The sequence below is a fragment of the Oenanthe melanoleuca genome, chromosome 3, assembly GCF_029582105.1.
Source record: "Oenanthe melanoleuca isolate GR-GAL-2019-014 chromosome 3, OMel1.0, whole genome shotgun sequence".
Taxonomy (NCBI): Eukaryota; Metazoa; Chordata; class Aves; order Passeriformes; family Muscicapidae; genus Oenanthe; species Oenanthe melanoleuca.
In genome coordinates, this window is record NC_079336.1 from 22,814,204 (window position 1) to 22,828,352 (window position 14,149).

The following is a 14,149-nucleotide window of genomic DNA, read 5'->3' on the forward strand; positions in this document are numbered from 1 at the left end:
TTCTTTATTTTGACAGGTAACAGTTTCCAAAATGCATTACCCAAGTTAGGTTTTATGAAGTGTCTGGTCTAGTATAGCTACTGGAGGGCTTCAATTGATAAATTGTAAGGGAGAAGAAAAAAAAACTTTTATTGTACAGATACTAATGAGGAAAAAAAACCTAGATACTTTCCTTCATGCAGATTTCCTTATTTAGAAAGCTAAGATTGGTCTCATTACAGCTTTTTGTTCATGCTAAACCTATACTCAACCACTTAACTTCTCTAGAAGACACAGGCTTGTAAATTTTGTGCAATAAAAGTCTAATCAATTCAGTCAAGATCAAAAGAAGTTTTGTGACCATTCACCTTCCTACTGTTTCATAAATAATTTTAGAAAATATATCTGCTATTTTAAAAATTAGGTAAGCTCACCTCCTTATGGAAAAGTTTCCACAGAAACAGGTTCTCTTTCCTGATTACATATTTTCATGGGATAAAAAGTGCTGTGTACTAACTATAAAGTTCTATGCACATTTTAAAACTTTGTTTTTAAAGCAGTTTTCACCCTTTCTTTCCATCAAAACCAGGAAAATTCTTTTTTGCGTGTGAGAAGAGTATAATAATAATTTAATCCAGATTGCTCCCTGTCTGCAAAGGGTAGTCTATGAGTATATTAACACCAGTATATTTCCTCTTGTGCATTCCACTACCTGAATTAACTGCACAGGTAAAAACCTCTCCCTGATGGCCAGACTTACACATATATATATATATAAAAATATACAAATATTGCTGTGCAGATATTGCATATTTTTACTGTCCTATTCTCAGAAACCATAATCAAAATGTCACAGCATAGGATACATCCTGCACTTACTATCAGCCAGTAAAGGTTAGGAAAATGAGTTTGTGCTTGAAGCCAGACTGGATGAGTTATTGCTAACAAAGCCTAACTGTCAGGGTTACACTGCACTGTCTTAAACGCCTCAAAGGAGAGCTGCCTGCAGTTAGGTACCAGAGTATGATGGGGACAAAGTCCTCAAAAAGTCTAAAATTACAAAACCGCCTCCGTGTACTTGTTCTGCACATGGGATGTGCTGATCTGCTGGTGGTTGTGAGATGCTGCCGAGGAGGTGACGGTGTTTTCCAAGGCCTTTCAGAGAGGGCTCAGCGAGTTTCCAACACGCGGCTGCCATGCGGCGCGCCCAGCCTGCTGCTGGGCACAGGAACGGAGCAGGCAGGCCCAGCTGCACCGCTGCCAGCACGGGGGGCTCTGCCTTCTGGTCCGCTGCTCTCACCCGAGACATCAAGAGCAAAAGAGCCTTTTCAAAGCAACTGAGCTATGGAAAAGGGGCTCGTCCATATATCCGACTCGGAAGGTCTCAAACGGGTATGGCTCCCTTGCCGTGACTTGCTCCGCCGCAGTTAACCTGGAAACCGTGACTCGAGGCTGACGGGTTTATTTTTCTTGAAGCCAACGTTTACTTTGAGTTTAATCTCCCACGCACACCCGCTGCCGGGCCCGCCGCGGGGCTGCCGATGCCTCGGCTCGGGTCGCCGCTGCCCCGCGGGCTCCCGCGGCTGCCGGCCGGGCCGGCGGGCAGGGCAGGGCCGGGCCGGGGCGGGGGGCCCGGGGAGGCGCTGCCCTTCGCTCCGCGGGAAAGGGCCGGGCTTCCCCAGTTCAGACAAGTCCTCGCCCCGCTCCCAAGGCGGCGGGTTTGGTGCGACACCGTCCTGACATGTTGTAACTGGTTTCCACACCCACCGCGCCTGAGAGCGACGGGAAGTACCTGCGATGAGCGCTGCGCCGCCGTGACTCGCCGCCGCCGCGCTCGCAGCAGCCGGGTCGAGCCGCCCCGCCGCTCCGGAGGCGAGACCCCACGCGGGGCACCGGCGCAGTAAGTGGGTCTCCCCTCAGTCTCCCCCGGGGCAGGGCAGTGCCCCGTCCTGCCGGTATCCCGCCCGGCGCCGCGGGGCGTTGGAAGCGGGGCCGCGCGGGTCGCGGAGCGCCGGTCCGGCTCTGGCTCTGAGGGCGGGTCCGGCCCGGCGCGGCCCCGCCGCTCCCCCGCCGCGCTCCCTCCCGGGGCCGCCGCACGTGCCCTGTCGCCCGGCGGAGCGCCCGCTGCCCTTGTTTTGCCCGGAAAGTTAACTTTCTGGTTGAACAAACAAAGCCACCCACCCAAAAGAAACTCCGCCGCAAAACAAACAGGCAAACAAACAAAAACAGAAAGAGAAAAGGAGAGCAGCAGGAACGCTTGCGGTGCTGTTTTTCACTTGGATTTGATGCCCTTTGCATTCACAGAAAATGTAATTTCATTAACAATTAAATAATTGCCTGTCACTGCTTAATGTAGGGTAATTATTATTTATTCTTGATACAGTTGTTTAATAGAAAGGTTGGTGGAAGGCAGGTGTCACGGAGCGCGTTTGTGCTGTTGGAGTTGGTCGTGCCAGGCCCTTAAGCCTTGGGGAGGCTCCTTGGCCGAGCCGTGGGCTAGAGACGCTCAGGTGGGTGCCCCAAAAGCCATGCCTGAAACTACGCAACAGCTTGCAACAAGCTGTTCCCCTGGTTTAAATTTCCTGGCAAGGCTGAAACTTTGTGCAGAAACTGTCAAAGTAATCGCGTTTGTATTGGAAAAGAGATAAGGACATCCTGAGGAGAGCACCATGGCCAGGCCCTGACCGAGGACCGGCTGTGCGAGCCTGAGGTTGGAGCTGCTCCCTAAAGTTGCTGAATAGGAAATTTTTCAAATCCTGTGAATATTACTATGGTAGGGAAGTTCCTTGTGTCTGGTACTAGTCTGGAACCCCTGTAGAATGTTGCATAATTTTCTTTAGTGGATATTTGTCATCTGCTGCATCTGTGAAGTCTGGAATACTCTCCAAATCTCTCTTGTTACTTCTTTCTCATGGAAAAAAGGTCTTTTCTTGCTGGATTCCTGATAATGGCATTAGGAAGGTCTGAGCATGTTGCTAATAGAAGAATGAGAATCACATCAATGCAGGATTCAGAGTTTGTTTTCTTCAGCAGAAGATCCAGTCTTAGCAGCTCCATTGGAGTTTAAATTCATTTTAAGGCTATTTGTTAAAGTTTTAAGTGACTGATCCCTATGTTCAAGCAGAGAAGGTGACTGATATGCCAGGCTGAGGTTAACAGACAAGGTTATTTCTCAGGGGATATGACAGCTTTCCTGGTGCTGGTAAAAGTTGTGATCATGTACATAAAGTGTGATAAAGATCTGTAAGCCTCCAGAGATGGGCCTCATTCTGCACAGCCTTGCTAATGTGATTGGTGACCTGAGGAAGACCTTGGAAGAATAAAGTTTATTATGCAGAAATACATGGTTGAAGAAGACACCAAAAAGTTAATTAAGAATTTTGTCCAATCCTCTACCTCTTTATCCAGTATTATATGGTTTTATGGGTTCATTTCCTGCACAGTAGCTCTTACCTTCTAAGGAGGAAAATACCTGTGTCAAGACATCTAGAGCTTTTGTCAAGCATACCTGAAGCCATTGTTTTAATTTGGGTGTTCTCTTTTGTTTCATATGAATGTGTCTCATGCTGATGTCCTTAATTTCAAAAACCAGGATTAAAATTTTTTCATTTGTCTCAAGTGTTCTGCGATTTATTTCCATGCTGGCAAATTTTACATTTACTTTCTTAAATTAATGTGCACTGCTTTAAGCTTCTTTTGTAAACAGCACTTGTAAATCAAACATCAACTTCAAAGATGTTCACTGTAAAATGACTATTCTTGTTTGGAAGATGCTGCACCAGAAGTCTCACCTTTCCACAGTTACTTTATGTATATCCTGCTTTCAGCATAAGTCTGAGCATAAGTTGCTGTATTTGACCTACAATTAATGAATTCATTATGTTCAGTGAAAAGTCAAGCAATATATAGTATGCTATTGTGAAAAACAAATGAAAGAACCAAACCAAATTAAAGAAATGCATGTGAGGCAGAACACGTGGTTTTGCTTTCTATTTGTTCATAACATTCAATATTTGATATTGCACAATGTTACATATTAAGTATAGTCCTAATCCCTTAAGTTATTTTCAAAGGATAGAATGAGAAGAAGGAAAAATCAATTCAGACAGCTTTTGAAATAAACACATCTTTCTCAACTGTATGTATATATGCAGTCAGTGGAAAATTTTCTGTTTTAAAAATATATCCATTCCAAAGTAGTAAGAATTTTAGAAATATCTTTCACTTGCCTTTGTAAAATCGTATTTATTCTTACATGTCATAGTTAACAGATATTTAAGACTGACTCTGTTACTGCAGTGACTAGAGAATGACTTGTCCTGGAGGGCCCTAAAAGAGGGGTGTGTTGGAATCTCAGTGAAGTCACCTGTATTACTGTTTGGACTCTTGAGAACAACTCAGCTGAGTATTTTATATTCGTGGTTGCTCTTTGTTCTGTATCTAAAATGTCTTGAAAACTTGGTCCAGACGATTAGGCCAGTCCTGATGTGACTGTTCTAATTTTACAATATGTTAAGAGTTTGAGTCTGTCTGTCTTGCCTGTATTGTGTGTGTGGTTCTCCGTCACCTTCTGCCACAGGCTGTATCTGCATCTGCATTTCCCTGAGAAGGGAAATGGTATCACTTCTATTTTCTAGCATTATATATTTATAACATTTAATTTCTTCTTGTGAGAGCAGTGTAGAATGAAGGCTTGAGTAGCTGTCAGAGGAATACATGTAGTTCTTAGTTGGGGGGAGAGCAGTCAGATCCCTTTCGTGTTCTGCTTTCCAGTTCACCACAAAGAGCTACTCTTGAAGCAGCCAGGAACACTCCTTTCCCCCAGGCTCGAAAGCAATCCTATCTGGGAAGATCTGCCCTGCTACTTGGCTGAGAGACAGGATTCAAATGGAATTATTCCATATGACATGCTGATGCCAGCTTCAGACCTAGATTTTTATTTCTTGGTGTTTTTTTAACCTCCAACTTCCTAAGTTCCTTATAAATCTTGGTTTAATTGAACATTTAATTGGTTTTTGAAGTATCAGTAGTTATGGAGATTTTTATTTTTCATTCCTTTAGGTTAATATAGCTAATTTACATTTCCTTTTGGGAAGATTTAAACTGTTCCAAACAGAGAGTGGAAAGCAATTGCACTGTTTGCAGAAATATCTGGAAGGTCTTGATGGGAAGAGGGAATTAAGCTATATTTATATGCCAGTAAATGAAATCAGAATTCCATATGACTGTTTGCTATTATACTGATATACTGTTAATTAGGCTTGTAGGAAAACCCAATGTTAACTTTCAAGCTATCAAACTTTTTCTAACTATTATGCCTTTGTTGGATGTTTTTCCAACTTCTGCAGGGTTTCTCTTAAGCTTCATGCCCTAGCCCTGGATGATGTGCTACCATCTTTCTATTTTACATGGCTATGCTGATGTCTTGAATCACCTTCCCCCCCCCCCTTTTTTTTTTTTTGATGAGTTACTGAAGGTTGCAGAAATGTGAAGGAAGAAACATTGGGTATTTGTTCTCCCTCTTTTTTAAATCTCCCATGCAGAGCACAAAGCAACGCTCTCAGACCTTGTTAAATGAAATTTAAAAAATTATATGAATGAATTTATAAAACATCAGCAGTAAACAACTTGTTATTAATGTTAAAAAAAAAAAAAAGATTAAAGCAGCCGCTCCTTTTGGCAGAAGGAATGAGCAGGGTGGAAGCTAGACATCAAATTGCTGATTCAGAGCATGATCCCAGATGTGGGAGGATAAATCTTTCTGGAGTTCCTCATAACTCACTGAAATGAGGTAGGCTGGTCCTGCTTGGGAGCAACAAATGGATTAGATCAGCATGGGAGAACAGATAGATAAGGAGAAGTACCTGGATGATTGTGGTTTTGAAGAAGCCAAAGAAAAGAGATCCATTACAGAGACAGTAATATATCAAAAAGTAGGAAATTTAATTGGTTTCTGAAGTGTTTCTTTGGAAAGTCAGTTGTTGCAAAGGGGGTTTTGAAACACAACCTGTGATAGTGTATTGGAACATGCATTGGGTGTGTATTGGTGTTACTGGTATGGATGTTCGGTGTACTATGAGCTCTGACATAGCTTGGAATATCAGAACTTCCCTGAAATCACTGAATTATGTGTACAGTTTACTTTATGTAAAAGCTCTTTATCTATCTCTTTAATATAATATGTAATATTTGTCTTTCTCTTTAATATTTAATTTTTGGCAATAGTAGTCCCTGAGCCTCTTCAAAATATTTTTAAATGCTTGGAAGATGTTAGAAAAACCTATAGCAACTTTACTAGAAAAGTATTTCAGTTAATAACTGTGTGTGTGTCATAGATATCTAGAAATACTGTTTTCTTACTTATTTTCTCTTTGCAGATACATTTCATCAGCTCATGAATGGACGTTTAAAAGACTTTACACAAAATACATGTGAAAATGGAAACTTCATCTTTGCTGTCCTCCTTACATGATGAATGCAGATCAGACAACTATATTGAACCTCATTACAAGGAATGGTACCGAATAGCTATTGATGCTCTGATTGAAGGAGGTTTAGAAGCCTACAAAGAATTTCTTTCCAAAGAGAGATGCTCAGAGTTCCTAGCAGATGAGGAAATTGATTATATTTTGAACAATGTCCACAAACTTCCCCAAAACACAATTTATTCCTCTAACCATGCCATTGATGACACCTCTTCTTCGGGAACCTACTGGCCCATTGAATCAGATGTGGAAGCTCCAAATCTTGACTTAGGTTGGCCCTATCTGATGCCTGGAATTTCTGGTGGCACAAATATTGATCTGCTTTTTCATCCACCACGAGCACAGCCTTACACCATAAAGGAAACTGTTCGGAAGATGATACGAGATGCAAGAAAGGTAAACACGAAAAATAATATTGGGAAAAAAGTGTCAATAATAATAACCTAGTTGGTGTTTTATTACAAGCAGTTTTTTATTTTTGTCCTGGCAGGAAAAAATTATCTGGTTGCTCACAATTTAGTTGGAAAGGTTTTTACAGACTCAGATCAGTTCTTCGGTGTCACGTGCGCCAGGGTTATTAACCTTAATTCTGAGGGATCAAGGGTTAATTCGTGGGATTAATTCATACTACCATTATAATGAATAATTATGGTAGTTGGTAATAACTACAGTATTGGTTATTTTTCAGTACTAACTGTAATGCTGACCAGTGCATGAGAAATTTGTAAATAATCAGCTCACCTTTTCTTTGAACTCAGTTAATATACATTAAGCAATACAATTCTGTATAACTTCAGGATTTTTACTATTGTTTCTCTCTTGCATCAGTGGGAGCATGCATTGATTTGGCATGGCAGACAGGTCTAAGAAAACAACACCTCGGTGTTCAGCCGACTCATGTACTGTGAGAGTCAGGTTTTGTGATTTTGGCATGTCCTTGCAGAAATAAAACTCAGAATGAAAAAAAAAACCCTAGACTTAGGCAACAAGGAAATAGATTTTTACTTGTGTATCTTGCCTTTATTTCTGATTAATGAGTAGAAAATTTGGACGTTTTTCCAGATGTACTTGTCTCTACTTGGGAGGACTTATATCTTGAGTTTCCTACAGCACACCCAGCTTACACCTTAGTGACAGAATGTTGTATATGCAAACTACTTTTGCTCTCAGTGTGTCAGTTTAGAACTTTTAAGTTTTAAATTTTTACAACAATCTCAATTAAAAAAATTTTAAAAAAGTATTAGCATGCAGATCTGTTTGACACGGGGTCATAATACCTCTTTAAAAAGTATGACAAAATTTCAGAAGTATTTCTGGCAAGTATGTCACACTCTCTAATTTTCCCTGTGCAATACAATTGTGTTTTGCATGACTATGAGCTTTAAATTGGTAGAATGGGCTCTGTCTCACATCTGTAGGCACTTCAGTGGCTAAAACATGCGTGTAAATGTGTGCAATAGAAACGGACTGAACAGGATGGGGCAGGGAAGGACTGCGTCTTTTTACAATGTCTCTGCTATATTTAGATAAAACATATAATTTGTTTCCATAATAGAGTTATCATTAGGCCTTTTATCCTGCAGTTTTTAATTTAGAATGACTGTATGTTCATGGAAGATTTAATTAATTCTCTCGTTATCCCTTTCTGAGTGAGATTTGGTGTTTTCTGTTTTGGTATGTCGTGAGACTTGACTATGAATTGCCCAGAATACTCTGTCAGCTGCATCTCCTGACCTACCAATGTATCCACTGTAAGGGAAATAAATAAAACACTGTTAACTCTGTTGAGAAGACTAGGTCAGTTTTGCTTCAAGATCTTGAAATGCTGTGAAGTTAGGCCATTCCCCCTTAGTTCCTCCTTGAATGCAGCTGTGGAAAAAAAATTAGGTGTGCTACTTGCTTTACTTTGGAAGAAGGTTGAATGCATAGTATGTTGGCTCCCTGATGTGCTTGTGTTGCTTCCACTTTATAAAGAGGATGTTTTATGTGTGTCACTGTCAAATCTGACAGCTGAAATGTTTGTTTAGTTGATCAGCACAACCTCAAGAACCATAACACTTTTGATACAGTGGTATAGATTGGTTGCTTCAGGGGCCAGCAATTAAATCTGAGACATAGTGTAGTTCAGCCTCTTTTGTCTGCAGATGCATAGAAAAGTTTAAAGTATTTCTAAGTAAGGTAAAGTATTTAAATCATGCTAACAGTAGGTAAGCCCTTTGTTAGCAGCCTAGTGCACTTCTTCTAAACCACTTTAAAAAAGATAGTTGTATTAAACAGGATTCTTTGTTATGTAGTAGTGGAGATGTGTAGTCTTGAGAGTATTCAAAGGCAATAGGATAATGTTGCACATGAAGAACAGAAACTTGTAAAAAATAAATCAGCAAATCATGCTCAGCCAACATAGCTCTTCGTAAAATCTATGGGAATTTCCGCAAACTTCTGTGTGAAAATAAACAGGCTGTTGGAAGTGGGCATATTCATACCACTTAAATTTAAGCACCAAATCTGAGTGTCTGAGTTCAGGCATTGATTTCCCTGGGCTACCTGAGAACATAGTAGTAGGAAACCAGCTCCTACAAGGGCAAGGCAGAGAATGTTTCTGCACTGATTCACTCCATGAAGGAACCCATTTGATGTGTATTTATATATATAAACTACCCAAAAAATTCATGAAGGAGATAGGCCCACTTGAAATCTAGAAGCTTTTGAATATTGGGATATATATAAGGATAAGATGACACTATTAATAGACTTATTCTTGACCTCTTTCATGCTTGATGCATCACAGTGTCACTCCTTAAAATGATTATTATGTATGTTAATTTTGACCTTAAGAAGATGTTGTAAACAACATTAAGCAACTTGCTTGCTGACTGATTTTTTCCTAACTAAAGAGGAAAATCATTTGTAAGGCCATGCTACAGTAGAATAAACCCAGTGACTATAGGAAAGTGTTATAATAAAATCTTGTCACATATTTCTTGAATACACGAGCAGCATAAAAATTATAGACATCACCTTCATTGTAAAGTACAGGTGATATAATAATGGAAATCTTACAGAAAAGGATCAATACTGTTAAATCTTAGAGAAATGAGTTAACCATTTTAATGAGATGAATCCATGCTTGTTTTGTTAGAGCAGGGAAACTCTATTGTACACAACATGACATTACATTGTCACCTATGTACTACAACACTTCTGTGGGATAGATTTGATGTTAGCAGAGTGCTTAGGTCAAACCAAGATGTCAACAAGATGGGCTTACAGTTGGTGTAACTAGACCTCATCTCTAAATGATACAGCTTGCCAGCCACCCTCCTCTGTCAACATAACCTGTGTTCACACAAAGAGGCTGTTTGGCGTGACTGTGTCAACTGGGGAGACACAATTCTTTTTCACATGTTGATATAACCATGTGAGGAAAAAGCACTGCAAGGTCTGTCTGACCTTAATGATAGAGACTTTTGTAAACAAGCTGGTAACCTTATTTCTCTTACGTTTTGGAGGCTTCTACCTTTAATCATTGGCAGGTTTCCGGCTTCTCTGAGGCTTGAGGTGCTCCTGCAGCCTGACTCATCACAGCTGGGCTGTCTGAACAGCAACTGATAATGTTTAGCAGTTTTCATCTGGGAAATGATATCAAGATCATTACTCATCTCTGTCAGGTTGTAGGGGGTTGATGCTGGTTAACATGAAACTTCCTTCTTTAGTACACTGTAACACAGAGACTTCAGTAATGAAGTGTTCTTTCCCTCTGTGGCTTTTCATAAGAGTTTCCTCAAAACCAGCAGTTATGAGGCTGGTACCTGCATCCAAGAAACCTCTTGTATGTTTTCTCAGGTATGATTGACAGGGTGAGGCAGCAGGGAAGGGACAGGAAAAGGCACCAAAGGGACCTTCTGGCAGTCTGTTTTTCTCTTTTGCAGTAACCAGATTCCTCTGTCAACCATGGACATGCTCCTCCTAGAGAGAGTAAAAACCTGTTTTTAAAAAAGCCATATTATTTAGACAACCCAAGGGTTCCTGGTTTGTAGCACATACTAGAAAACAAAGACTTTCCTGACATACTTTTGGGATTTATGGTGGAATATATGAGGTTGCACATTATTCAAAAAATACACAGTACTTTTCACTGATTTTATTTTATTCAAATAGACTAGCAGTCATAAGCCTGGGTTCATGAAGTCAGTGATATTTGTAAGATTTTTTAAAAATATAATTGCTTAGACGCTTAAATAAAAAATTGAATGGTTAGTGTATTATAATTTTGGAAAATTAAAAAAGGCAGTTGTTTTTGCTGATAGGGGTTTTTAATGAGAAAAGTTGCAAAATGTGGACCCTTGGGAAAGAATTACATTATACACTGTGAATCAATGTAACTTGTTATTAGCCTTGCTGGACTTGTAAGTAAGCCCTTAGTCAAAAATGTCTTCCTTTGAATTCTTGTGAGAGAGAGTTATGTACAAAATATAATGCCTGAATTGTTTTCTAAAGCAGCAGACTTGTAAAATAAAAACAGTTGACTCTTTTATAAATATATAAAAAGGGAAATATTTTCTTTTACTTTCGGTTTGGTTTTTATTTTTTTATTTTGTTGTGTATTGTTTCAGGCAAGAGTGAAAGGTTTGTATGACAGAAAAAAATGCTTAACTATTAATTCATTGTTATTTGCTATTAATTATTATTGTTCATTATTAATTCACTATCATTTGCTGTTAATCTCATTTGGTCATGTGTATAATACAATAATAATAGTCTAGTACTGGCTGCAGTCTAGTATGAAAGAAAATTAAATTCTTACATGCTTATATGAAGAGCAATGTTTCTATACGGAAAATAACCTGTAGAATATGGATGTGTTGAGCAATCTCTTACTTCTCTTTCACTAATACTCTTTGCCAACTATTTTAAATATAATTTGAACACAGACTGGAACAATGATAATGAGTTGTGCTTGTGGCAGTGCTTGTATTAGCTCACTAATTGCATTGTTTCAAGCAGATGAGAGAGGGGCTACACCTTTTTATATGTAAAAACCAGAGCAATCTGCTGAATTCAGGGAGAAAGAACAGATGAATGCAGTAGTTGTGCTGCTCAGACACTTTCTGTATTATCTCTGAAGTGTTAGATAGTCAGTGGATATAATTTTTTAAGATGAGAGTAACACACAGAAATACTCAGTTTCCAGCTGAAAGCATATAGGCAGCATTTTCTCTGCCAATATATTCTGCCCCACAAGGATTTCATCAGGTGCCTTTTGGTTCAGCTGCTCTGCTGAAGGGTGAATTCATCATTAACTTCCTCTCAACTTCTGTTAAAAGACTTCCTGATGGTTGAAAACCAGCATGGCAGTCGTGTATGGTTTCCAGGTGAAACATAGTTTTTAGTTTGTGATAAATTTATTTCAGAAAGTGAGATTGTGTCCTGTTTTTTCTGATCGCACAGAGGACATGCCATGTGTTGGAAGAGGACTCGTCTTGCTCTTTGTGCTGCTTTGTGACCCATTATCATTTTTTTTCTTATCACAGAGTAGTGCTACTCACAACAAGGACTTATTTTGGGCATTTTCTCTACTTGGATTTGGAGTCTTCACACTATTTTACCTGCCTGTCCTCTTCTCCCCCTGCTGTCCTGCTCCCCCCCGCCTAGTCATAGCAGTGCACTCACAGTGCAGGCAGAGAGGACTGCCATCAAAGGGACACATCTGCAAGCAATGTTTTTAATCTGGAAAACCTGGCTTTTTGTGATATCAAAGTCTTCATGCTCTAAACACGAAACCCACAATTTTTCTGGTTAGCACTTCTGTTATATAGGAAGGAATCCAAAACTGAAGAGCAAGCAGAGTGCAGAGCCTGGGGAGTAGGAATCTTTGAGAACATAATTTTTAATTAGTTGTGGTAGTTTTTATTCACAGGTTTTTATCTTTGCAAGACTTTTGACATCTTCAATGCTCATATTGAAAGATGTAATTAAATAATTTATAAGTATTGCCATTTTTATGTCAGAACTGTGCTAATGTATTATCAAAATACCACACCTCTGTGATGAATTAAAAAATGAAATAGGGAAGATTAAAGGCCAGATATTGCAGGCAGCTGTATTTATTTATTAATGTCTGTCTCATTCACATGCATATGAGAAGTAAGCATACACATACACTTTGTAGCAATTCCTCTCATTAAAACATTTTCTCTCATTGACATAAATCTCTGTCAAAACAAAAGTGCCATTAAGAAGTCATTTATGCTTTTTGCACATTCAGTAGATTAAAGTGTTCTTTATCATATTCAACAATGACTTTGCACTACATTATGCTAAAGCAATTTCAGATCAAAATATACTATAAATACAAAGCCGTTGATTTAAAATAATTTTGCCCAGGCAGAATGCTTCTTTCAGTGTGCAGATTTGTGTATTTGGGTTTTGTCCCTCTCCTTTTCTTGCTTGTCCAAAAAGTACTGATGATGTTGAAGTGCTATTTTTGTCCATCTGAATTCCTCTCCTGGAGAGATCTCCATTTTTCTGCTTTTCTTTTCTGGCAGGAAACAATCTTGCCTGAAGAACTACAGCCTTAATCACTTAACATTCATAAATCCATAAGCTTTTGTTCATATTTTGCAGTTTTAGCTTAGCTTTTGACTTCATGGTAGCTTTCCAGCCAGTGATGCTCTGAGGGGGACACATTTAGGGTAATTTTGAACTTTGAATTTGTTATATATCAGAATTTGGAAACTAAAATATTATATTATCTGTGGATAGAATTTTAAATGAGCATAGCTTGATGTGCAGATACCTGCAGTACTGAAGAAGTATTTGTGTAACACAGTGTGATAGAATCTATGCAGAAAGTGAAGAAGTGCTGACAAAACAAAAAATGTTCAAAATTTCCCATTCTTCTGTTTGGAAGGAGTGGGATTGTATGCCAGTGAGTTACATACAGTGAGTACTAAGTTTCCTCATGTATCAGATCTGAGTACAAGTATCTACTTCACTTGTAATTATTCAGAACAACTTGCTTAATGCTGCATTATTTTCCTCAAGGAGTACTGCAAGTATTCCAGTACTGATGACAGAAGAGTCAAAGTACTCTTTATTATTTACCTCTAGAAGAAATGCAGACCTTGCCCTACATAGTTGTGTAGTCATGCCTGCCATTTTAGCCTGTTGATAAAGTGTCTATAACCATTTTCTAAGACAGATAAAATACAATTGCAAGAGAAGTTAAAGTCCATATTTTCAGAAATGCTGTCAGCATGCCTGAGACCTCAGAGGGCTTTTGCTCTGTAAAACCCTGCCATAATTTACCTCTGGAAGGAAGGAAGCATTGGCCATCACAAACATAACAGGGTGTAACTGGTGCTGAGCTTGCTACTTTAGCATAGGATCTGCAGACATCCATAAAATGACTCACCTCAATAGAGCTGTTCAAAATAAATAATTGCAAGATCTGGCCATGGCTTGCTTGATCAACAGTTAATAATTTTTCAGTATAGAGTCCACTGATCAGTAAGACAGCTGAATTTATAGTAGTGTTATTTGTGTTATAAATACAGAATTATAAGCAATCAAATTTTCTGTCTCTGCTTTCCTTGCCCTTGTTTGTCATCTTTTCCCATATCTTAGGTGTTTGTTTTCTGAAGCAATAAACATTATGATGTTTCACTGCATGTCTGTATATCATA

The 14,149-nt window shown here is 39.1% G+C and overlaps 1 protein-coding gene across 2 annotated transcripts in view; it reads left to right on the forward strand.

The window, feature by feature from the left end:
• The first annotated feature begins 1,790 nt into the window (after positions 1-1,790).
• FAM83B (family with sequence similarity 83 member B) overlaps positions 1,791-14,149 on the forward strand; it is a 55,377-nt gene continuing 43,018 nt past the window's right edge. Inside the window, exons 1-2 of one of the 2 annotated variants that reach the window (XM_056488050.1) lie at positions 1,791-1,879; positions 6,357-6,860. In XM_056488050.1, the coding sequence (XP_056344025.1) occupies positions 6,417-6,860 (444 nt within the window). In that variant the 5' untranslated portion in view covers positions 1,791-1,879; positions 6,357-6,416. Of the gene's footprint in view, positions 1,880-2,389; positions 2,490-6,356; positions 6,861-14,149 lie in introns of those variants that run through there. The other variant, XM_056488051.1, reaches the window with a different exon arrangement.